The following is a 23522-nucleotide window of genomic DNA, read 5'->3' on the forward strand; positions in this document are numbered from 1 at the left end:
CTGGGGGAGCAGGGACAGTCAGGGGTGTCTGGGGGAGCAGGGACAGTCAGGGGTGTCTGGGGGAGCAGGGACAGTCAGGGGTGTCTGGGGGAGCAGGGACAGTCAGGGGTGTCTGGGGGAGCAGGGACAGTGAGGGGTGTCTGTGGGAGCAGGGACAGTGAGCTGTGTCTGGGGGAGTAGGGACAGTGAGCTGTGTCTGGGGGAGCAGGGACAGTCAGAGGTGTCTGGGGGAGTAGGGACAGTGAGGGGTGTCTGGGGGAGCAGGGACAGTGAGCTGTGTCTGGGGGAGCAGGGACAGTGAGCTGTGTCTGTGGGAGCAGGGACAGTGAGCTGTGTCTGGGGGAGCAGGGACAGTGAGCTGTGTCTGGGGGAGCAGCAGTTGGGACCCTCAGTGGCACAGGCAGTGCCTGCAGCATTCCCAGCTGGGCAGCTGCAGGTGTCTGCTGTTCCCAGCTCACTGCCACTGGGAGTCTCCATCTCCATGGACCCATCCTCCACAGTCGTGGCTCTGCCTGGGGGGCTCCATGATGGAAACAAAAGAGCTTGGTCACAAGATCTCACATTTTTATAAGTTTTAGTCCATTTGCATACAGGAGCCAACTGTCCAATTAATAGCTTCAAATGATGAAGTTTCATCCTCCTTGCTTGCCCACCCTCCTCTTTTCACGTTGTTTATGCTTTGGGCCTGAAGTTTGAAGAGTCCTTGAGTCTCCAGCTAGAATAGGTTTTGTCTTCACCACCCTATGAAAAGATCCTAGTAACACTTAATATAAAGCTAAAAGCTGCACACCAAAACAGAACAGAAAAACTTAAACCCCAGGTATCAGTGGCAGCTGTGAAGCTTTGAATTTCCACAAGCTGCAAGTGTGGAGAGAAAACACCCTGGGGGGGAACAGTCAGTGGGATTGGAAACAGAGTGGGTGGAGGATTTTGTCAGGGATTTCAAGAGAAGCTAAAATTAGGGAGGAGGTCAAACCAGGAGGTACAACCCAGAGTCAGGGATGTGTTTTCAGCATGATCCTACAGCTGCTGGCTCTGGTGCTCCCTTAGAAGTGCTTTGATGTGTGGGTGGGCCCAGGTGTGGGTGGGATCCCAGCAGAGGAGCCTGCCCTGAGCTCTGTCCCCTCTCCTGGCAGCGCTCATCCCCTGATGTGAAGGCAGAGCTGTTTGAGCTCCTCTTCCGGGTGCTGCACCACAACTGGAGGTACTTCTTCAAATCCAGTGTGCTGGCCAGTGTGCAGAGGGGAGTGGCAGAGGAGCAGATGGAGAATGAAGCCCAGTTCAGTGCCATCATGCAGGTAACTCACCTTTCCCACCACTGCCCAGAGCCTGTCCTGCAGAGGAGCACTAAACAGGGAATCACAGAATCATTAAGGATGGAAAAGCCCTCTGAGATTGACTCCAGTCATTCCCCCAGCCTGCCAAGGCCACCACTAAACATGTCCCCAAGTGCCACATCCACATGGCTTTTAAATCCCTGCAGGGATGGTGACTCCACCACTGCCCTGTGCAGCTGTGCCAGGGCCTGACCACCCTTCCCATGAAGAAATTTTTCCCAATATCCAACCTAAATTTCCCCTGGCACTTGAGGCCATTTCCCCTTGTCCTGTCCCTGTTCCCTGGGACTCCCCCAGCTGTCCCCTCCTGTCAGGAGCTGTGCAGAGCCACAAGGTCCCCCCTGAGCCTCCTTTGCTCCAGGCTGAGCCCCTTCCCAGCTCCCTCAGCCCCTCCTGGTGCTCCAGCCCCTTCCCAGCTCTGTTCCCTCTCCTGGACACACTCCATCCCCTCAGGGTCTTTGTTCTTGTGAAGGTCCCACCTGGGCACATGTGGGTGATGGGTTTAGATGAGCTTGAGTGAGGTTTTGCCTCCCTAAACTGCTGAAAATGAGAATTGCTGAGGAGTGACCCAGCTGCTGAGCTCACAAGGCACAGAGCCATGCAGGCATGAGGAAGGAATGTTAATTTTTTTGCAAGCCTCATCCTGCTATAAAAATACATTACTGCCACTGACCCATTTAATTCTGAGTGTTGTGATTGGCAGTGGGGAGAGCTGCCAGTGCTGGGAAGTTTTCCTGAGTTCCCATGGTCTTGTTGAGTGCTGTACCACAAGCCCTGGTGGGGAAGGCTCAGGGGGTAACACCTGACAGGCTTTGCCCTGGGGAATGGAGAATCATGGACTGGTTTGGGTTGCCATGGTCAGGGACATTCCACCATCCCAGGTGGCTCCAAGCCTCATCCAGCGTGGCCTTGGGCACTGCCAGGGATCCAGGGGCAGCCCCAGCTGCTCTGGGCACCCTGTGCCAGGGCCTGCCCACCCTCACAGGGAACAATTCCTAATTCCCAATATCCCATCCAGCCCTGCCCTCTGGCAGTGGGAGCCATTCCCTGTGTCCTGTCCCTCCATGCCTTGTCCCCAGTCCCTCTCCAGCTCTCCTGGAGCCCCTTGAGAGAGTGTGTGCCCAGAGCCAGCTCCAACCTTCTCAGGTTGGAGTTTTTTGGAATTTTTAAGAATAACAGGCTGTGTTCCAAGTGTTTCTTCAGTCAGAGCTGGCCAGATGAGTTCCCCTGCAATTCCTAGATCACCTTAGACTGCTGGTGGAGGACTTTGGGAGAGTTTCCCCCTGGTGGAGTCCCTGGAGAAACTGGGTCCCCTGTGGTGCACATGTGGAGAGGGAGCTCTTGCACTGACACAACCTGAGCCATGTTTCTCTCTGGCCTTTTCCTTCTCCTGCCACCTTTTGGTGTCACTGCAGCCCAGGCTGGTTCCTGTGCAGGGCTGTCCAAGCATCTCCTTCACCTGTAGCTGTGTAACATTTCCAAACTCTCTTGAATGCCTTATTCTGGAAGGTATTTATGGAATAATCTCAGTTCAGGCTGGGTGACAGCACTGCACTGCTTGTTTTGCTCCTTGGCTCTTGTTGCTCTGATACAAAACTCCCATTTCGTGTTCTTTAAGTGTTCCCACAGCCAGGGCTCTGTGTGGGGGATATTAATAGTTCCTGTGCTGATTTCCACCTGAGATCTAAGGCCAGAACTGGCTCAGTCTTGATGGGATCTGGGTCATTTTTGTCCATTTGACAATAAATGGGTCATGTGGGAGAATAAACTCTTCTGCTTACAATGCCTTGAAGAGGAGCTGTTAAAATCCTGCTGCCTGTCTCTGTACAGAGCTGACCTCACCCACCTTCATCCCCTGTTCTCTGCTTTGGAGGTGTTCAGGGTGGAAAAGATGTTTGATCACACACTGTGCAGCCCTGCCAGGCCAGCTCAGCCTCCAGCAGGTTTTGTTCTGGGCTCTTCACTGCACAGGCTCCCAAGGCCTAAATCCCTAAATCATCTCCAAATCCTAAATCAGGGCAGTGGCACTGCTTGGGCTCCTGGCTGAGACTGAGAGCCCCCCCTGGGCTGTGTCCTGCTTTGTTCCCTGTACTGTGGTCCCTCAGGTGACACCCCTGAGGAGCATCCCTGGCCCTCTCCACTGCCAGCTTGGCCTGCCTGTTCCCAGTGGAGCCTGCTCTGCAGGAATATGCCATGTTCTCACCAAAGTGTCATCCCCATGGACCTGCTGGCAGCACAGCTGATCTGACCTGCCTGTCTCTTGTGATCTTGCTGCACTGAGGCTGCCAGGAGTTTCTCCTGGGCTCAGGGTGAAAATGCTGTTGTTTTTCCTGGCATCTCTGATGTTTGTGGTGCTCTCCATGCCCTTCTTCCCTCTGTGCTTTGTTCCCAGGCGTTTGGCCAGTCTTTCCTGCAGCCTGACATTCACCTGTTCAAACAGAACCTTTTCTACCTGGAGACACTGAACACCAAGCAGAAGCTGTACCACAAGGTGGGTCCTGCCTGGGCCTCTGCTCTCTGGGCATGGGAAGAGGAGGGAGCTGTCCTGGGACTGCTTTTGAACTACTTGGAAGTCCAGGTTGGACTTAGGGGTTTGTGTCACAGCCTTTGTGTGGTTGGAATGGAGTTACCACCCTCCTGATACTGGGAACTGGGAATGGGAGGGATCCCAACTCCACTTCATGCTCTGGCAGTGAGGGAGAGCAGAGAACACCCAGTGCCAGTCAGGGGTGTCTGTGGGAGCAGGGACAGTGAGGGGTGTCTGGGGGAGCAGGGACAGTCAGGGGTGTCTGGGGGAGCAGGGACAGTGAGGGGTGTCTGGGGGAGCAGGGACAGTGAGCTGTGTCTGGGGGAGCAGGGACAGTGAGCTGTGTCTGGGGGAGCAGGGACAGTGAGCGGTGTCTGGGGGAGCAGGGACAGTGAGCTGTGTCTGGGGGAGCAGGGACAGTCAGGGGTGTCTGGGGGAGCAGGGACAGTGAGGGGTGTCTGGGGGAGCAGGGACAGTGAGGGGTGTCTGGGGGAGCAGGGACAGTCAGATCTGTCTGTGGGAGCAGGGACAGTCAGAGGTGTCTGGGGGAGTAGGGACAGTGAGCTGTGTCTGGGGGAGCAGGGACAGTCAGAGGTGTCTGTGGGAGCAGGGACAGTGAGCTGTGTCTGGGGGAGCAGCAGTTGGGACCCTCAGTGGCACAGGCAGTGCCTGCAGCATTCCCAGCTGGGCAGCTGCAGGTGTCTGCTGTTCCCAGCTCACTGCCACTGGGAGTCTCCATCTCTCTTTGGACCCATCCTCCAGGTCTTGTAACCTACCCTTAGCTGCTGCCATGGAGGACTAAATCTGGAATCCAGGGAATCTGCTCTGCCTGGGAAAGCAGAGCTTGCAGTTTCCCATCTGTGGTCACACCTGAAGGGCAGCCCTTTGTGTTCACAGGTGCCTGGGGCAGATTTCAGGCCCCTGGCCACATTCCCTGGCTCCCAAGAGTGCAGGGACCACCTGGCTGGAATTGGAGTGGGACTTGAGCTGGTGGCTTTGCCCATGCTTAAAACTTGAGTCATAGCCTGGAATTGTGGAATGGTTTGGACTGGGTGAGATTGTAAGGCTGATTTATTTTTAACCCCCTGCCATGGGCAGGGACGCCTTCCATTGTCCCAGGCTGCTCCAAGCCCTGCCCAGCCTGGCTTTGGACTCTTCCAGGGGTCCAGGGGCAGCCCCAGCTGCTCTGGGCACCCTGGGCCAGGGCCTGCCCACCCTCACAGGGAACAATCCCATCCATCCCTGCCCTCTGGCAGTGCTTTGCAGAGCAGAGCAATTCCCTGTGTCCTGTCCCTCCATGCCTTGTCCCCAGTCCCTCTCCAGCTCTCCTGGAGCCCCTTCAGGCCCTGCAAGGGTCCCTGAGGTGTCCCTGAAGCCCCAAACCATGAGGTAAATGTGGCCAAATTCAACATTAACCCTCAAGCTGATACTAATTGATCTTATTTTGGCCATTTTTGATCTGGGTTGTTTTAGACAATCATCTCAGTGCTCACCAGCGTGTGCAGATGCCACTGAAGCCGTGGCTGCTTTGTCCTTGCTGGATTTGTCCTCCTGTGGGAGGAGTGAAGTCCCCTGACCCTGTGCCCCTCTCCCTGTGCAGAAGATCTTCAGGACCACGATGCTGTTCCAGTTTGTGAACGTGCTGCTGCAGGTGCTGGTGCACAAGTCCCACGACCTGCTGCAGGAGGAGATCGGCATCGCCACCTACAACATGGCCTCGGTGGACTTTGATGGCTTCTACTCTGCCTTCCTGCCCGAGTTCCTGGCCAGCTGTGACGGTGTGGACTCCAACCAGAAGAACGTGCTGGGGAGGAACTTCAAAATGGACAGGGTGAGGAGGGGCCTGCAGCATTGTGGTATTGCCAGGATGCATTGGAGGCCATTATCCAGGGAAAGAGAAGTGTTTTGGTTTGGAAAGACAGGAGTCTGCTAAGGAAGGCAGGAGCCTCCCCTGAAATGGAGAAGATGAACCCCCCCCACCTCCAAATTGCTATAAATTTTAAATTAAGGGGCTCTCAGGCAACAAAAATTATGGAAGCAGGAAATAACAGTTCTTTACTAGGGAAGAAAATAAAAGAATAAAATAAACAATGCAGTAAACTAAAACAACACTGGCAGAGGCAGAACACAACCTGACACCCTGTGGGTCAGGGTGTTGGCAGCAGAACCATTGGAATTGTGGCTCAGCCCTCCTGCAGTGTCAGGGCTGGTTCTGCTGGAGCAGGGATCCTGTAGGAAAGGGTGGAGTCTTCCTCTGAAGATCCAGGGGAAGAAGAGACAGCTGCTGTTCCTCCTCCAATCCAGTGGAGAAGCTGTGCTGGTATTTCAGAATCTCCAGATTATATCCAGTTAGGAATGCTTGGATTTCAGAATCTCCAGATTATATCCGGGTAGGAATGCTTGGATTTCAGAATCTCCAGATTATATCCGGGTAGGAACACTTGGATTTCAGAATCTCCAGATTATATCCAGGTAGGAATGCTTGGCTCCTCCCTCTGGGCTCACATCTCCCAGTGGGATGCTGCAGTTCTTATCAGCCATGCAGGGACATTCCATAGCTGTTATCAGCAGATGGCCCCTCCTGAGGGAGGAGTGGTTGTGATCACTCAGAGAGAGATAAGGAAAACTGCCCACTTGACAAAAGACAGCTGCCATACAGATGTATGGCAGAATACAGATTTAATATAATATTATATATTTAATTAATACAGAGGTAATATAATATTATATAATTATATTAATACAGATTTAATATAATATATATTTAATTAATACAGATTTAATATAATATTATATAATTATATCATATTATATAATATATCATATTCTATTACAGATGTAATAGAATACATCTTGCCTTCAACTTGCCACAAGAAGTCCTTTCTCAGGGTCTGGATATCAGCTCAGAGGTGGCCTTTGGGGCTCTAAGGACTTGCAGGGTCCTGGTTCCTGGATGCTTTAGTTTTGGAGAAATCCAGCAAAGTTTGCAAATTTCTTGCTTGGCACCGTGTTATTGGCAAGTGCGAGTGGCTGCAATTGGAGGCCGTTTTCCAGGGAAAGAGAAGTCCTTTCTCAGGGTCTGGTTGTCAGCTCAGAGGTGGCATTTGGGGCTCTAAGGGCATGCAGGGTCCTAATTGCTGGCAGCTTCAGTTTTGGAGAAACCCAGCAAAGTTTGGAAATGTTCAGGTTGGTACCCCAGTGTCATCCAGTGGGTGTGGCCACATAGGGAGGCCATTTTCCATGGGAAAAAGAAGTCCTTCCCCAGGGTCTGGGTATCAGCTCAGAGGTGGCATTTGGGACTCTAAGGACTTGCAGGGTCCTGGTTGCTGGCAGCCAGAACACGCTGGCAATGTCTCCAGGCAGTGCCTTCTGCTCCCAGCACTTCCATGCTCAGCAATCCCCAGCCAAGGGGTTCCCAGTGCAGGTGGCAGAGCTGCCATCACCCCTCAGGCTGCAGGGTGCTGTGGGAGTCAGGGAAGGTGGTTCCTGGAGGAAGGTTTCACTGGAATAGGCTGATGTGTTCCCAAGTGGGACACTCATGTCCTTGCCTAAATCTCGCTCCAGCTGCTGGCCAGATGTTTGAGGGTTTCAGTAAGGACAGCAGAGTCCCTGCACAGGCTCAGAATTCCTGCAAACCCCTCGTGTGTGGGAAGGAAAGGTGGAATATCATGGCAGATATATTTCAGGGAAGGAAATGTGTGGAATACCATGGCAGAGCAGCAGGTTCTGGCTTCCATTTACTGAGGGTTGTCCATTGAATGTTCCCTGTCCTGAGGGAGGGAGTGGGAATTTGAGGGTGAGGGTTAGAATGGAACCCTGGGGGAGTTGCTTGGCTCTGGAAGGTGACTGTTCTTCAGGAATATCAGCCCTTGTTAGGGAGTGTGTGACACCCAGGAGCCTTGGCAGGAGACCAGCAAGGAATTAGTGCTGAAACTGGCCATGGAGCCAGGCTGGGAGAGCTGGGGGAGAGATGGATCCAGGGACACCTCAGAGCCCCTTGCAGGGCCTAAAGGAGCTCCAGGAGAGCTGGAGAGGGACTGGGGACAAGGCATGGAGGGACAGGACACAGGGAATGGCTCCCACTGCCAGAGGGCAGGGCTGGATGGGATATTGGGAATTAGGAATTGTTCCCTGGGAGGGTGGGCAGGCCCTGGCACAGGGTGCCCAGAGCAGCTGGGGCTGCCCCTGGATCCCTGGCAGTGCCCAAGGCCAGGCTGGGCAGGGCTTGGAGCCGCCTGGGACAGTGGGAGGTGTCCCTGCCATGGCAGGGGTGGCACTGGATGGGCTTTAAGGCCCTTCCCAGACCATTCCATGATTCCATGCCCATTCCTGTGGGGCCTCACTGCACAAAGCTGAGATGGGAGCAGAGCCTGGATCCCTGCAGTCAGCTCTGCAACCATCTCTGCCCCAGAGCCTGGAGTTCCCTGGGCTCAGACTGAGTCAGGGTGGATCTGTTCAGGTGTGAACACCCACTGGGTGCCTGCCCCTCTCAGTGTCCCTCCGTTCCCAGCAGTTTTTGTTCTCTCCCTTGCAGGACCTGCCCTCGTTCACGCAGAACGTGCACAGGCTGGTGAACGACCTGCGCTATTACAGACTGTGCAACGACAGCCTGCCCCCGGGCACTGTGAAGTTATAGTGACTGCCCTGGAGTGAGTGCCGCCCCCGGGGCACAGCCCCGCTCTGCCCCCGGGCCGGGCCGGGCCGGCGCTGCCTTCACCGCGCTCCACCGCTTCCTTTGAGTTCTCCCTGCCCAGCCCGAGGCCGCAGCTGGAGCCGGCAGGATGTGTCTTAATGCCCACCCCGGGGCATCCCGGCTGTCGGGAAATCCCTCTCCCGGGGCGTTCCCTCTGCTCCTGTAGCACTTTGTTGCATCTGGAGGTGTCTGGAGAGATCATGTCCGTATCAAACACGAGGCAGAAGCGCCAAAGACCACTTCAGACATTCGTACCTTCGTGTCATTCCACCTTCCTGCCCCGCCCAGCTCTCGGAGGAGGAGTCTCCTGACGTTGGGACTGGTTTGGCACTTCTGTCACTCCCTTTGTTTTTAAATTGCCTTGAAAACCTCCCCGATGTTGGCGGGGATTTAGAGACTTTTTTTGGGTTTTTTTTTAAACGTAAACGTTTTCTCATCATTCCATTGTGATACTAAAACAACATGCTTAATGGGAATAAAGTGCTTACTTTGTTGTTTTAAATAGCTTGGGGCTGGGTTAGTTTCCCTCTAGGTCATTTTGTATAAATGAACACGCAGTGATCCACAGCTTTTCCCAGGATCAGGAATGAGGAGCAGCCAGCAAGGATCCCAGCAATTCCAGCAGCTCCAGGAAGGTGCAGATCAGTGGTGGCCTCTTCTGCTGTCTCGTCATTGTTCTCCTCCTGTGTTTTTTGTCACATGTTGTGGTGATCCATTCATCCCCTCCAGCACAAGTGTCTGGATCGATCATGAGGTGCCTGCAGGAAGAAAAGGAAGAAATCCCCCATTCCCAGGGAGCCTGGAGCTGAAGTTCACCCTCTGCCCAGTGACACAGTGGTGGCATCTGTCTGGTAAAATCCCAGACTCCAGTCAGGCAGGAGCTGATTGTGTGGGGCTTGTGGATCTCTGATCATGCAGCTGGCAATGATTTCTTTTCCCTGAGGTCTCTGATCAGGAAGCAGTATTATATCAGTCCCAATTTTTATTTTTAATAGATTAAATTGGAAAGGCATGGAGTAACAGGAAAAGGGGAAATGGCTTTAGGCTGAATGAGGGCAGGGCTGGATGGGATCTTGGGAATTAGGAATTGTTCCCTGGGAGGGTGGACAGGCCCTGGCACAGGGTGCCCAGAGCAGCTGGGGCTGCCCCTGCATCCCTGGCAGTGCCCAAGGCCAGGCTGGGCAGGGCTTGGAGCAGCCTGGGACAGTGGAAGGTGTCCCTGCCCATGGCCTGGGCTGGGATGAGCCTTGAGGTCCCTTCCAACCCAAACCATTCCATGATTCTGGGGAATCAGTCTTAATTCCCTGTGGTTAAGTGGGCAGCTGCAGTGGCAGGAGCAGCACCAGGCTCTGGGAAGGGAGCACTCCTGGGGATGTTCTCCTGGGAATGTTGGGAGATGTGGCTGTGCTGTGGCTGCACCTGGACAGTTTAGAGGTGTCAGGGGTGAGCTGGACTGTGGCAGCACTTCCTCCATGGTTCCTGTGTTTCAGTTTTGTGGACAAGCCCCTTCCCTGTGCTCATGTGTCATGGGGAGATGGTGGATGCTCCTTGGATGATCTGTGCCATCCCTGCATCCAGGCTCTGACCTGGCACCAGCTGGATCTTTGTGCTCCCATCTGGAGCAGAGTCCAGATGCCCAGGATGTGCCTCACCTGCTCCAGGCTGTGCAGGTGAGGGCAGAGCTGCCTGCAAGGGGTGAGGGAGGAGGGGAGGAAGGGGGGTGGTGGTCAGTGCCCAGCCTTCCAGACTCCCTGCCAGCCACACCTGGAGCAGCACTTGGAGTGCCCCTGTCTCCATGTCTCCCCTGTCCCCTCGTTGTTCCTGCTGGTGACGCTGCAGGAGCCCCCAGTGCAGGGTCCAGCCCTGGCCCTGCTCCTGAGCTCCTCCTGGGCACCCCCAGCAGCTCTGCCCTGCCCTGGGGGGCACGGGAAGCTGGCAGCCTCCTCCTCCACCACTTCCCCTCGGGGCTGAAGGGATTCCATCCCAGCACAGCTCTCCAGGCTCATGCTGCTTCTCTTTCTTGGCTTCACACAGGATGAAAGTAGATTTCCCTTGGTCAGTGCCAGCAGCTGCCAGGTGGCCAAAGCCCAGCCTCCAATCTGCCACCCCTTGTCCTAAAACCTCTTTCCCCTTTGCCACCCTTCTGTCCCATTCCCCCAGGCCTGGCAGACCCTGCACAGGGGCCTTTCCCCACCCCCAGCCCCTTGTCTGGGGCCAGAAAAGTCTCTTTTCCACAGCCTATTGAATCCATTTGCCCATGGGAAAGGCACTGGGGTGTTTTTTGTCACAGTGCAGAGCACAGCAGGTCCCCAGAGCCCCCCAGGCTGTGGCAGGGGCTCTGTCCCCCCATCCCTGTGCCTGGGGAAGGCAGGGTGGGAACAGGGACAGAGGGATCAAGCCCAGCCCTCAGTTGTTTCTTCAGGATATTCCTCAGTCCTTCAGATCGGCACGGATTTGGGAAGCAGGCTCCAAGCAGCCAGGCTGTTCCATGAACCTGTCAGGCTGCTCTCCCATGAGGTGTCTGAGTGCAGGGAAGCCCAGTACAGAGTGATTTCCCAAACTGGGGTCTGGAATGGGCCTTGGAGAAGTGATCACAGAGGTCCCACCTGGCAGTTCCTCTGTCCTCAGGGCCTTGCAGCCCTTCCCCAGCACCCCCTGTGTCCAGGGCAGGTCTGTGCCCCACAGGGGGACCCTGCTCTGGCTGCCCTTGTGCCCCAGCTCAGCCTGGCACGGGCTGACCCGGCCTCTCCCTGTTGCTGAATCGAGGGCAAAGCATGGCCCAGGTTTGGGTCCTGGCAGGGTTTGGCTCCCCTCGGGGTGGGTGTGGGCTGTGCTTCCACCCTGGCAGGACTTGGGCTTCCAAACCAGGATGTTCCGTGTCAGGATGCTCCGTGCTGGAATGCTCTGCATGGGGAGGATGCTGCGTCCCGGGATGTCCCGAGCAGGCGCGGCGGCCTTTAAGGGGAGGGACGGAATCCTGACCCATCCCCGGGCCCTTAAAGCCTCCGCAGAGCGACCGAGCCCGGCTCGGACCCGCCGGGGCCGCCATGGGCTCCCTGGGGCGCTGCCTGGCCCGGAGCCTCCCGCGGGGACAGCCCGGCCTGAGCCCCCCCGCACCCCGCTGCTACGGCTCCGGTGAGCACGGCCCGTCCCTGTCCTGCCCCTGGGGACCCTGTCCCCACCCTCGTCCTGCCCCTGGGGACCCTGTCCCCACCCCTGCTCCAGAGAACCCGGTCTCCATCCCTGGGGGCCTTCAGCCCCTTCCCTGTCCCTGTCCCTGCCCCTGGGGACCCTTTCCTCATCCCCGTCCTGTCCCCGGTCCCCTGTTTGTGCTGCCCCTCAGAGCTCCCGTTCCCACCCTGTCCCCTCTGTGTCCCATCCCCTCACAGTGTCCCCGGTCCCCCCGTGCCGGGCGGGCGGTGGCTCACGGGCTCCTGTCACCCCTTCTTGGGGTGAGTCTGTGCCAGGTCCTGCTGTCCCCAGCCCCGTGTGCCGGCATGGGACAGAGCCCGGAGCTGGTCCCAAGGGGTTCAGTGTTCCTGGGGCGGTGCTGGGGGCACCTCGATGCGGGGGACAGGGACAGGGCAGGGCCCTGGCAGAGCCGAGCCGTGCCCAGCAGTGCCCGGGTGAGCTCACGGGCTCGGTTTGTCCGGCTCTGTCCCCGCCAGCACCGGGGCCACCCGGCCCCGCAGCCCGGGACGGGTCCCCGGAGGGATTGGCAGTGAAGTGTCCTCTCCCTTCCTCCTCCCTCCCTCTCCCTTCCCCTCCTTCCTGTCCCCTCTGTCCCTCCAGCGGATGGGATGCGCTGTCCCCTGGGGCTTCTGTCCCCTCCTGCGGCGCAGCCGCGGCAGAGCCAGCGGCGGGATGAGACCCTGCTGTCCCTCGGGTGACAGCGGGACTGGACCCTGCCATCCCTCGGGTGACAGCGGGGCCGGACCCTGCCGTCCCTCGGTCACCGATTTTCCCCTCCAGCAGCGGAGCGCTGTGACCGGGCGGGGGAAGGGCCTGGGGCCAGGCAGGGGACAGTCCCCAGCACGGGGACACGGCACAGACATGGCTGGCTTAAAGGCTGTTTCCTGGCCACGGACATGTCCCCAACACCCGTCAGGGCTTTGTGACACATCCCCTGGGACCCCAGCAGCCTGAGAGGCACAGCTTGGCCAGGGGACAGCGATAGGGACAGGGATGAGGACAGCGAAGGGGACAGCGATGGAAGCAGGGATGGGGACAGCGATGGTGACAGGGATGGGGACAGCGATGGTGGCGGGTTCCCATCGGCACCTCGGGGCCGAGTACAGCCCGTGGTGCCGCGGGGACAGCTCGGGCCCTGCTGCCGCCGTGCCGGTGTCGGGTGGGTGCCGTGTCCCGCGGTGGTGACAGGGACCCGCGCAGCCCCCGCGGCGCTGCAGGAGAGGACGCTGCTGGTGGCCAAGCCGGACGCGGTGCAGCGGCGGCTGCTCGGGGACATCATCCAGCGCTTCGAGCGCCGCGGCTTCAAGCTGGTGGCCATGAAGCTGCTCCAGGTAGCCGGGCCCGCGGGGACACCGCTCCGGGAGCGGGGGTGGCCGGGGACACCGCCCGGGTGTCACTGTCACCGCCGCTGCCCCAGGCGGACCGGAGGCTCGTGGAGCAGCACTACGAGCAGCTGCGGCTGAAGCCCTTCTACCCCGCGCTCGTCGCCTACATGACATCGGGGCCGGTGGTGGCCATGGTGAGGGGACAGCCCGGGGGTCCCGGGGGGTGCGGGGGACTCAGCTGTCCCTGTCCCTGTCCCTGTCCCTACCCCTGTCCCTGTCCCGCAGGTGTGGGAGGGCTACAACGTGGTGCGGTGCACACGGGCCATGGTCGGGGACAGCAGCGCCGTGGGGACAATCCGCGGGGACCTCAGCGTGCACATCACCAGGTAGGGCCGCGGGGGCGGGACCCTGGGGCCGTGGCACTGTCCCCATCCCTGTCCCCTCGCAGGAACGTGGTCCATGCCAGCGACTCCGCAGAGACGGCCCAGAGAGAGATCGGCTTCTGGTTCCGGCGGGACGAGCTGGTGGCCTGGGACAGCAGGGACAGGGACAACATCTACGGGCTCTAGGGCCGGGCCCCGGCCGGGGACACCCCCACCCCCAATAAACCCCGGTGTCCCCAGCTCTGACTCCGGTCTCCTCCCTCGGATGTCACCAGGAATCTCTGGGAGGCACTGGGGTGGTACTGGGAATCTCTGGGATGTCCTTGCAGAGGCACTGAGAAGCTCTGAGAGGCACAGGGGAGACTGGGGAGATACTGGGAAGCTCTGGGATGTACTGAGGTGACACCAGAGGGCACTGGGAGTGTCACAGGAAGGCTCTGGGAGGCACTGGGTGATCATGGAGGGCATTGGGATGTCCCCGGAGGGCACTGGGGTGGTACTGGGAAGCTCTGGGAGGCACTGGGATGGCACAGAGGAACCCCAGAAGACCCTGGGCTGTCTCTGGGGAGTACTGGGGCTGTACTGGGAAGCTCTGGGATGTCACTGGTACATCTGTGGAGGTACTGGTTGGTACTGGAAGCTTTGTGAGGCACTGGGATGTCCCTGGGAGACTCTGAGAAGCTCTGGATGTTCATGGACTGTTCCTGGGGGGCACTGGATCGGTACTGGGAAGCTCTGTGGGAAACTGGGATAGTGCTGGGAAGTTCTGGGATGGACTGGGATGTCCCTGGGAGCCCTGGAACTGTACTGGGAGGCTCTGTGAAGAACTGGGCTGTGCCCAGGGGGCTGCAGGGGCTCTGCAAGTGACGGGAAGAGACCGGGGTGGGGTCTGAGCTGTAAAACTGGGGGCTCCCTGCGACGCTGGGAACCACTGGGAACCACTGGGACACCACTGGGTGGCAGCGGGACACCGCTGGGAGGTGCTGGGATGCCACTGTGAAACACTGAGACACCACTGGGTGGCACTGGGGGCCGCTGGGACGCTTTGGAAAGCACTGGGACGCCACTGGCACGGTGGATGTCACTGGGATCACAGGGACAGCTCTGGGATATGTCTGGGATATCTCTGGGAGCACTGGGACAGCACTGGGATATCTCTGGGATCTCTGGGATATCTCACTGGGATATCTCACTGGGTTATCTCACTGGGTTATCTCTGGGATATCTCACTGGGATATCTCACTGGGATATCTCTCTGGGATATCTCTCTGGGATATCTCTCTGGGATATCTCTGGGATCTCTCTGGGATATCTCTCTGGGATATCTCTCTGGGATATCTCACTGGGTTATCTCACTAGGTTATCTCACTAGGTTATCTCACTGGGATATCTCTCTGGGATATCTCTGGGATATCTCTCTGGGATATCTCTCTGGGATATCTCTGGGATATCTCTGGGATATCTCTCTGGGATATCTCACCGGGATATCTCACCGGGATATCTCTGGGATATCTCACTGGGATATCTCTGGGATATCTCACCGGGATATCTCACTGGGGTATCTCACTGGGATATCTCTGGGATATCTCTCTGGGATATCTCACTGGGATATCTCTGGGATATCTCTGGGATATCTCACTGGGATATCTCACTGGGATATCTCTGGGATATCTCACTGGGATATCTCCGGGATATCTCTGGGATATCTCTGGGATATCTCACTGGGATATCTCACTAGGTTATCTCACTGGGATATCTCTCTGGGATATCTCTGGGATATCTCACTGGGATATCTCCGGGATATCTCTGGGATATCTCTGGGATATCTCACTGGGATATCTCACTAGGTTATCTCACTGGGATATCTCTCTGGGATATCTCTCTGGGATATCTCACCGGGATATCTCTGGGATATCTCTGGGATATCTCACTGGGATATCTCACTGGGATATCTCACTGGGATATCTCTGGGTTATCTCTGGGATATCTCACTGGGATATCTCACTGGGATATCTCTGGGATATCTCTGGGATATCTCACTGGGATATCTCACTGGGATATCTCACTGGGTTATCTCTGGGTTATCTTTGGGATATCTCTGGGATATCTCTGGGGTATCTCACTGGGATATCTCACTGGGATATCTCTGGGATATCTCTGGGGTATCTCTGGGATATCTCACTGGGTTATCTCTGGGATATCTCACTGGGATATCTCACTGGGATATCTCTGGGGTATCTCTGGGATATCTCACTGGGATATCTCACTGGGATATCTCACTGGGATATCTCACTGGGATATCTCTGGGATATCTCACTGGGATATCTCACTGGGATATCACTGGGATATCTCACTGGGATATCTCTGGGATATCTCTGGGATATCTCACTGGGATATCTCACTGGGGTATCTCACTGGGATATCTCTGGGATATCTCACTGGGATATCTCACTGGGATATCTCTGGGATATCTCTGGGGTATCTCTGGGATATCTCACTGGGATATCTCACTGGGATATCTCACTGGGATATCTCCGGGATATCTCTGGGATATCTCTGGGATATCTCACTGGGGTATCTCACTGGGGTATCTCACTGGGGTATCTCACTGGGATATCTCACTGGGATATCTCACTGGGGTATCTCACTGGGATATCTCTGGGATATCTCACTGGGATATCTCACTGGGATATCTCTGGGATATCTCTGGGGTATCTCTGGGATATCTCACTGGGATATCTCACTGGGATATCTCACTGGGATATCTCCGGGATATCTCTGGGATATCTCTGGGATATCTCACTGGGGTATCTCACTGGGGTATCTCACTGGGGTATCTCACTGGGATATCTCACTGGGATATCTCTGGGATATCTCACTGGGGTATCTCACTGGGATATCTCACTGGGATATCTCTGGGATATCTCCGGGATCTCTCACCGGGAGCCCTGGGACGGCCCCGGTCTCCCCGCGCTGCAGTTCCCGCCGTGGCCGCTCGGTGTCGCTGTGTCCCGAAGCGCTCCCCGTTGCCAGGCGACGGCGGCGGCGCCCGCGCAGGCGCAGTGAGCAGCGCCGCCCCCGCCATGGCCGAGGCCGCTATGGCCGCGCGGGTGCCCCCGGACGAGGACGGGGACGAGTGCCTGCCGCAGTACCGGCACCTGCTCAGCCCCGACCTGCTCCAGTGAGTGCCGGCGCTCCGGGGGGCCGCGGGGGGCCCCTCCCCGGGGCCCGGCTCTCACCGTGCCTCTGTCCCACAGGGGCCAGGTGGCCTTCATCACCGGCGGCGGCTCCGGCATTGGCTTCCGCATCGCCGAGATCTTCATGAGGTGCGGGAGCCCCTGCCCTCGGACCGTCCCCTCCTTCCCTTCTTTTTTTCCCCGTTACCTTCTTCTCTTCCCCCCTTTTCCCTTCTTTCCCCTCACTTTCCTTCTCTTCTGTCTTCTCTCTTCTCTTTCCCCCGTCCCGTCGTTTCCCCGCTGCGGTGCCCGGCCCTGGCAGAGCCGGGATGTGCAGCCGAGGGCGGCAGAGCCCTCAGAAGGCCCCGGGGTCAGGGCCCTGCCTCTCCCCGTGCCGCGGGCTCGGAGCAGCAGCAATTCCTGCAGGGAGCACTCGAGCTGATCCCGAGGTGCTGCTGGGGAGCCCGGCCCGTCTCACCTGCCCCTTCCCCGCAGGCACGGCTGCCGCACCGTCATTGCCAGCAGGAACCTGCAGCGGGTGGCCGAGGTGAGTGCGGGCTCCAGCCGCCTGCGAGCCCCCGAGATCCTTCTGCTCTCTGCCGGCGGAGCCCGGAGCCCTGGGAATAGTGCAGTAGGAGGAATGGCTTCCCAGTGCCTCACAGTCCTTCCCAGAGCCTCCCAGTGCCTCCCATTGCTTCCCAGTGCCTCCCAGTGTTTCCCAGTGCCTCCCAGCCTGCCAGCCCCGGGCACTCTGTCGGTGCTGGGCAGGGTGGGTGCAGGTTTGGGGCTGCACCCGCCGCACCTCCAGCACAGCTCCGTTAACCTGGAACCTGCTTTGTGGGGGCTATTCCACGGTCGTGATGGCTTTTTGTAGGGGAGAGAGACAGAAGTGAGATGTAGGGGAGGTTTGTCAGCAGGGCAGAGCCCAGGGCTGGACTGAAAGCTCAGTGTGGAATAGGAGCAGATGCCAGGGGCTGTGTGGCTTGTGTGTTGCACAGGTATCCTGTGTTTTGGGGCAGAGGGGATGGTGCAGGTGTGGTTGGCTGTCATTTCCCACCCCCTCACACTCATGTGCCAGAAGAAGCTGGCTCAGCAGGTTTTTAGTCCTCAGGGGCCTGAGTCTTCTGAGGCCACAGAATCTGCAGTCCAGGACTCCAGCTACTCCTGCACCTGTGTGTTGTTAGGGCTCAGGACCTCTCACACAGCCCAAAACAGAAGCTGGAGCAGCTCTGGGTGTTGTGTGGAGTTGCTGCTGAGCTTGTGTGTCCCCTGTGCTTAATTTGCTGGGGAAAATCTTACTCTTAATGAGCTACAGGGGTGGCACGTGACAAACCCTGAGCTGCAGAGCTGCTCTGTCTCACAGCCTGACACCTGGCTGCTGTGTCCTTGCCCTTTTGCCCACTGACTTTTTGGATCTAAAGGGCAATTATGCCTGTGCTCCTGCCAAAAAAACCTTGCTGGGGTCCAACCTTTGTACTTGCCCTGCAGAGATGTTGCCTGGGCTGTGCTGTGTCCATGGCAGCCCACGCAGGTACCTGGGCTCAGCCTGCCCAGCGTGCTGGGTTACACCATGCAGGAGCTTTCCCTGGCTACCCCAGGGCTAGCAGGGTGCAGCCAGGCTCTCTCAAGTGTTTTTTTTTGTTGTTCTTTCAGGCCTCAAAGAAGCTGGTGGCAGCCACAGGGCAGCAGTGCCTGCCCCTGTGCATCGACGTGCGGCAGCCGCAGACCATCGCGGCCGCCGTGGACGAGGCACTGCAGGAGTTCAAGAGGATTGACATCCTCATCAATGGTGAGGCTGCACAGGACACTGGTTTGGCAGCAGTTTGGGCTCTCTGATGCCATGATGGAATGTGCTTCCCCAAAACTCAGCCCTGCCTGAGGGGTTTGGCTCACTCATCAGCAGAGTGCTGGTGCAGCCCCAGAGGATGGGAAAGACCTGGAGCTCTTGGACTAAGTCCAGAGGCTATGGAGATGCTCCAAGGGCTGGAGCCCTTCTGCACTATCCCTCCTACTGCCCTATTCCCAGGGCTCCTGGCTGTTTGGGCTCACTGTTGGGCAGGGTGTTTTCCTGGGGGCTCAGAGGAAGCAGAGATCTCTGTGTGTACATGGCCATCCCTGTTTGTCAGGGTGTGGATCATCCCTGCTCCCCTTGTGCTGCCTGTGCTGCTGGGCACCCAGAGCCACCAGTTTACCCCTTAGCAGGGCTGTCTCCATGTGCTCTCCAGCATGCAGACATTGTCCCTCACCCTCGCTGTCCCAGAAGGGCCCTGACACCTGTCCCAGCCCTGTCTTGCCTGTCCCCGTGGTTCAGGTGCTGCAGGGAACTTCCTGTGCCCAGCCAGTGCCCTGTCCTTCAACGCCTTCAAGACAGTGATAGACATCGACACCATGGGCACCTTCAACACCTCCAAAGTCCTCTTTGAGAAATATTTCCGGGTAAGTGGCAAGAGCCAGGGGACTCTGAGGAGAGGCTCTGGTAGGCAGGGGTAGTGTCAAACCACACTGTGCTCCTGGGGAAATCAGGGAACTGCAAGGACCCAGAGCCTCCCTGCCCAGATCCCTTCCAGGGATCCCAGCCCTGAACTGGGGCTCCTCCTGTCCCTTGTCCTGGGGCTTTGTGCTGTTGCAGCACCTTTCCATGCTCTGTCACCTGGAGAAGCTGATCTCCTGCTCCCTTTCCAGCTCTGCCACTTTCCCTTGGCCTTTCCTTCTACTCTGCATGTCCCACCTCTCCAGCTGGCTGCCCCACCCCTGAGATTCATCAGAGCTGCCCCAGTGATGGCTTGGCAGTGCCCGTGGGTGACTGTCCCTCCAAGGCCAGCTCTCCTGTCCCTCAGAGCCCTCTGTGAGCCTTTGTGCTGCTCCCTGCCTAACTCCACATCTCCCTTCCTCCCCCAGGACCACGGCGGGGTCATCGTTAACATCACGGCCACGCTGAGCTACCGAGGGCAGGCCCTGCAGGTGCACGCTGGGGCTGCCAAGGCTGCCATAGGTACCTGCACACACCCTGCTGGGGCTCTGAGCCACGTGGGAGCAGTCCTTCCTAAATACTGGCATGGAAGATACCTTGGGGAGGGGCAATGGGGGTGAATTGGTGTGGCTGCTGCATGCCTGGGTTTGGGATGAGGCTCTTCTCCCCTCCAGGGCCCTTTGCTCTCAGCCAGACTGTTCTGTGGCTTTTTTTTTCCCCCTCCAAAGAAGTTGTTGGCATGGCTCTGCTCGCTGTTTCTCACTGCTGTTGCAATCCCTCCCCAGATGCCATGACCCGTCACCTTGCAGTGGAGTGGGGACCCAACAACATCCGTGTGAACAGCCTGGCCCCCGGCCCCATCTCGGGCACCGAGGGCTTCCGACGCCTGGGTGAGGCAGCCTGGGCTCACAGCCCTGCCCTGGCACTGCCCTGCTGGGAGGGGACTGGGAGGGGACTGGGAGGGACCCCCAGTGCCACACAGCTCGTGGGGATTGCTGCTGTGCTGTGCCTTGGCTGGCACAGCTCTGTGGGAACAGCCCTTCCCACATCCCTGGTACCTCCCAGGGCACTGCTTTGGCAGCAGTTTGGGCTCTCTGATGCCATGATGGAATGTGCTCCCCCAAAACTCAGCCCTGCCTCAGGGTTGGCTCTTGTAGTCCATCAGCAGAGTGCTGGTGCAGCCCCAGAGGATGGGAGAGACCTGGAGCTCTTAGAGTAGGTCCAGAGGCCATGGAGATGCTCCAAGGGCTGAAGCCCTTCTGCTCTGGAGCCATGGAGGCCTCAGAATCTCTTCCGGAGCCTAAAGGGGCTCCAGGAGTGCTGTACTGGGCTTCCCACTGCCAGAGGGCAGGGCTGGATGGGATATTGGGAATTAGGAATTGTTCCCTGGGAGGGTGGGCAGGCCCTGGCACAGGGTGCCCAGAGCAGCTGGGGCTGCCCCTGGATCCCTGGCAGTGCCCAAGGCCAGGCTGGACAGGGCTTGGAGCCACCTGGGATAGTGGGAGGTGTCCCTGGACATATCAGGGGAGGAGAAGGAGAGATCCCTCCCAACCCCAACTATTCCATTGTTCTAAAGCTTTCTGAGATCCTTGAGCTCGCTGGGTCAGTACAAAATCCCTGCTGGGCTTGGGCTCCCCTCCTTTCAATCTTCCCAGGTTTTTATCCCAGGGCTGTGCCAGGATCTCCCTGGAGCACTCAGCCAGCCCTATGGGCAGTGCTGCAGTGCCTGGCCAGCCATGGTGGTGGACAGTCTTCCCATGGTCCAAATGGACTCTTTCCTGCTCCTTTCAGGTGGGAAATTTGCAGAGAAATCCAACCAGTTCTCGGTGATCCCGCTGCAGCGCGCGGGGAACAAGACGGAGATCGCGCACAGCGCCCTGTACCTGGCCAGCCCCCTCTCGTCCTACGTCACCGGCACCACCCTGGTCGTGGATGGTGGCAGCTGGCTCACCTCCCCCAACAGCTTCTCTGCCTTGCTGGGTATTGCCTCCTCCTCCTCTGCTAAACTCTAGGTGACTGCATTTCCCCCTCGTGGGATTGGAGCAGGGCTCCTCAGGGAAACGCTGCTTTTCCCTGGGGCGTGGGGTCTGTGAGGAGCAGCTGAGGGAGCTGGGAAGGGGCTCAACCTGGAGAAAAGGAGGCTCAGGGGGGACCTTGTGGCTCTGCACAGCTCCTGACAGGAGGGGACAGCCGGGGGATCGGGCTCTGCTCCCAGGGAACAGGGACAGGACAAGGGGAAACAGCCGCAGGCTGTGCCAGGGGAGGTGTAGGTTGGGTGTTAAGAGAAAATTTCCTTGTGGAAGGGGATGGTCAGGTGATATAATGGTCTCCTTGAGCCAGCTCTTATGAGCTCTTGGAGATTTATATCACACCCAAGATAGCTCAGCCACCTCAGATGGCATAAAATCAGCAGGATGGCTTCTGTGGTAGTGTTGGAAACAGAAAAGTTTTAATAAAAGGCGAAATAACAAAACTCTTTACAAAGAAAATCTGAGCCAGGTGCAAGAGGTTCTTGCCCCTGGTAAAACACCTCACAAAAGCCATTAGTTCCTTTGTTGTCTTCTTTTTCTAGTTAATTGTTCAGGTGGGACTTTTTGGCTCCTGTCCAGTTGGCTGTCCTTAAGTTTGAGGTGAAGTCCCCCAGGTCCTATGAGGTGTCTTAACCTAATTGAGGAGAGAAACTTCTGGGCTTTTTTCCTTTTTAAATTTGTCACTCCATCAACAGGGGCACATTCCTGCAGTCAGGCACTGGCACAGCTGCCCAGGGCAGTGGGGGAGTCCCCATCCCTGGGGGGATTTAAAAGCCATGTGGATGTGGCACCTGGGGACATGGGTTAGTGGTGGTCTTGGCAGTGCTGGGGGAACAGTTGGATTTAATGGTATTAGAAGGCTTTTCCAACTTCAATGATGATTCTTAACCATGATTCTCCTGGGGCATGGCTGCTGTAGCAGTGGGTACAGTGTCCTCATGGCCAGTCCTTGGGATGAGCAGAACCTGCTGGATTTTCCCTTTGAGCCTGGCTTGTGACATGGTGTCTTGTGGACACTTGTCCAGACACCTTGAGCTTCCCCCAAAGCAACCTGATGCCCATTTTCTGTGCCCCAGCAGCAGGATTGAGCACAAAGAGCCCCAAGAGCCTCTTCCTTCCATGGATTCCTGCAGCCTGGCAGGGAAGGGGTGTCCTGCCTTCCTCTCCTCCCTGCCTGTGTCCCACCTGGCAGCCTCCAGGAGCTGGGCAGGCCCCAGCAGGGCTCTGTCCCCACCTCCACCCTCTCTTGCAGATGTCTGGGCTGCAGGAGCAAACCAACCCCACTGATGGACAGCCTGGGACTGACCGATGGACAGACGTGACCTGGGACACCGTGTGGGGACATCTCCCAGAGCCAGTGCTGACAGCCACAGCCTCTCCTTGGCCACTGGTGGCACTGGTGGCACTGCCAGCCCCGTGTCTGCCTGGGGGACACAGCTCTGGGGTGCTGGGTGGGGACCAAGCCCATCCTGTGCCATTGCTGCCCTCTGAGCTGCTGTGGCTGTGGGTGCAGAGACAGCTCGGAGGGCTCAGATGGTCACTGGCCCTTTGTGGCTCCCTCCAAGCTGCTCCTGTGGCCTTTCCCAAGCCCCAGGCAGTGCCACCCATGGCTACCCCTCCTCTTACTCCTCTGTCTTAGCCTGAGAACTGCACAGGAGCCCCAGCAGCAGCAGCAGCAGCTCCTTTTTGGGAGGGGGAGCAGCTCAGCCCACCTGGGGTCGGGGTCACCCAGTGTGGTGGGCTCAGTTCTGCCTGGCAGGGGGGGTGGCTGTGTCCCCTGAGGGGTCCTGGGTGGGACAGTGCTCCCAGAGGCTGCCAGGGGTGCAGCTGGGATGCCCCTCTCCCGAGAGCAAAGGTGGTGTGAGGGCAGATCCCCAGGGCCAGCTCTGCCCCTCAGCACTGCAGGTGTCCAGTGGTCTGTCCACAGCCATCTGTCTGTCACACCAGTGGCACACTGTGCCTGCAGACACTGGGGCTGAGGCCAAGTGAAGGGCTAGAGCTGGAATGCAGGCCTCTCCTCCTGCTGGGCTGCAGGGATGGCACTGCTGGAGCCAGCCTGTCCCTGCTGCCCCTGGGGACACACACTGCCCGTGTGCACCCTCCTGCTGCTGCTGCTGCTGCTGGTAGTTTTTAGGCTCACTCTGGATTCAATGAAGCTTGTTCTCCCACTTAATTGTATTTCCTACTTGATTGTAGACTTGCCAGGTTTTACTTCTTCCTCCAGGCCACAAATAAAGAACTTGCCCCCTGAAGCAGTGATGCCTCTCTCTGCTGCACGAGCACCAGTGCCCTGCCCAGCTGACTGGTCCAAACTGGGCACTAAGGGAGGGGAAGAGCCACTGCTGCCACTGCCAGGGCCTTGTGTGGCTCCAGTCCTTGGCTCTGGTGC

General features: G+C 57.8%; 3 protein-coding genes across 5 annotated transcripts in view; all 3 read left to right on the top strand.

Moving 5' to 3' along the window:
* XPO6 (exportin 6) overlaps positions 1-9059 on the top strand; it is a 65548-nt gene extending 56489 nt beyond the window's left edge. For both annotated transcript variants that reach the window (XM_054643583.2, XM_054643584.2), the window contains exons 21-24: positions 1137-1298; positions 3730-3828; positions 5465-5695; positions 8399-9059. In XM_054643583.2, the coding sequence (XP_054499558.1) occupies positions 1137-1298; positions 3730-3828; positions 5465-5695; positions 8399-8500 (594 nt within the window). In that variant the 3' untranslated portion in view covers positions 8501-9059. The remainder of the gene's footprint in view (positions 1-1136; positions 1299-3729; positions 3829-5464; positions 5696-8398) is intronic.
* Positions 9060-10417: 1358 nt separating this feature from the next.
* Positions 10418-13758, top strand: LOC129127321 (nucleoside diphosphate kinase, mitochondrial-like). The gene is made up of 5 exons (XM_054643870.2): positions 10418-11692; positions 12950-13080; positions 13167-13268; positions 13360-13460; positions 13523-13758. The coding sequence occupies exons 1-5, from the start codon at positions 11605-11607 to the stop codon at positions 13641-13643; spliced, it is 543 nt and encodes a 180-aa protein (XP_054499845.1). The 5' UTR covers positions 10418-11604; the 3' UTR covers positions 13644-13758.
* Positions 13759-16500: 2742 nt separating this feature from the next.
* On the top strand, positions 16501-23385 carry DECR2 (2,4-dienoyl-CoA reductase 2). Of its 2 annotated transcripts, none has more exons than XM_054643859.2 (9): positions 16501-16638; positions 16715-16783; positions 17129-17180; positions 18287-18422; positions 18945-19069; positions 19532-19625; positions 19889-19993; positions 20895-21115; positions 22386-23385. In XM_054643859.2, exons 1-8 carry the CDS (start codon positions 16541-16543, stop codon positions 21113-21115), a joined length of 900 nt encoding a protein of 299 aa, XP_054499834.1. In that variant the 5' UTR covers positions 16501-16540; the 3' UTR covers positions 22386-23385. The 2 variants fall into 2 exon arrangements, with proteins under 2 accessions (XP_054499834.1, XP_054499835.1); XM_054643860.2 differs by having other exon boundaries at positions 20895-21083.
* The last annotated feature ends 137 nt before the right edge of the window (positions 23386-23522 follow it).

This window comes from Agelaius phoeniceus, chromosome 16 (genome assembly GCF_051311805.1).
Source record: "Agelaius phoeniceus isolate bAgePho1 chromosome 16, bAgePho1.hap1, whole genome shotgun sequence".
In the NCBI taxonomy this organism is placed as follows: domain Eukaryota; kingdom Metazoa; phylum Chordata; class Aves; order Passeriformes; family Icteridae; genus Agelaius; species Agelaius phoeniceus.

What these genes read in the sequence shown, in the direction of transcription:
- LOC129127321 (XM_054643870.2), top strand. Translation starts at nt 11,605, where the DNA reads ATGGGCTCCCTGGGGCGCTGCCTGGCCCGGAGCCTCCCGCGGGGACAG. An exon ending in TGGCCATGAAGCTGCTCCAG is followed by an intron (nt 13,081 to 13,166) that starts GTAGCCGGGCCC and finishes CCGCTGCCCCAG; the next exon opens with GCGGACCGGAGGCTCGTGGA. An exon ending in CGGGGCCGGTGGTGGCCATG is followed by an intron (nt 13,269 to 13,359) that starts GTGAGGGGACAG and finishes CCTGTCCCGCAG; the next exon opens with GTGTGGGAGGGCTACAACGT.
- DECR2 (XM_054643860.2), top strand. Translation starts at nt 16,541, where the DNA reads ATGGCCGAGGCCGCTATGGCCGCGCGGGTGCCCCCGGACGAGGACGGG. An exon ending in GATTGACATCCTCATCAATG is followed by an intron (nt 18,423 to 18,944) that starts GTGAGGCTGCAC and finishes CCCGTGGTTCAG; the next exon opens with GTGCTGCAGGGAACTTCCTG. An exon ending in CAGCTTCTCTGCCTTGCTGG is followed by an intron (nt 21,084 to 22,385) that starts GTATTGCCTCCT and finishes CCTCTCTTGCAG; the next exon opens with ATGTCTGGGCTGCAGGAGCA.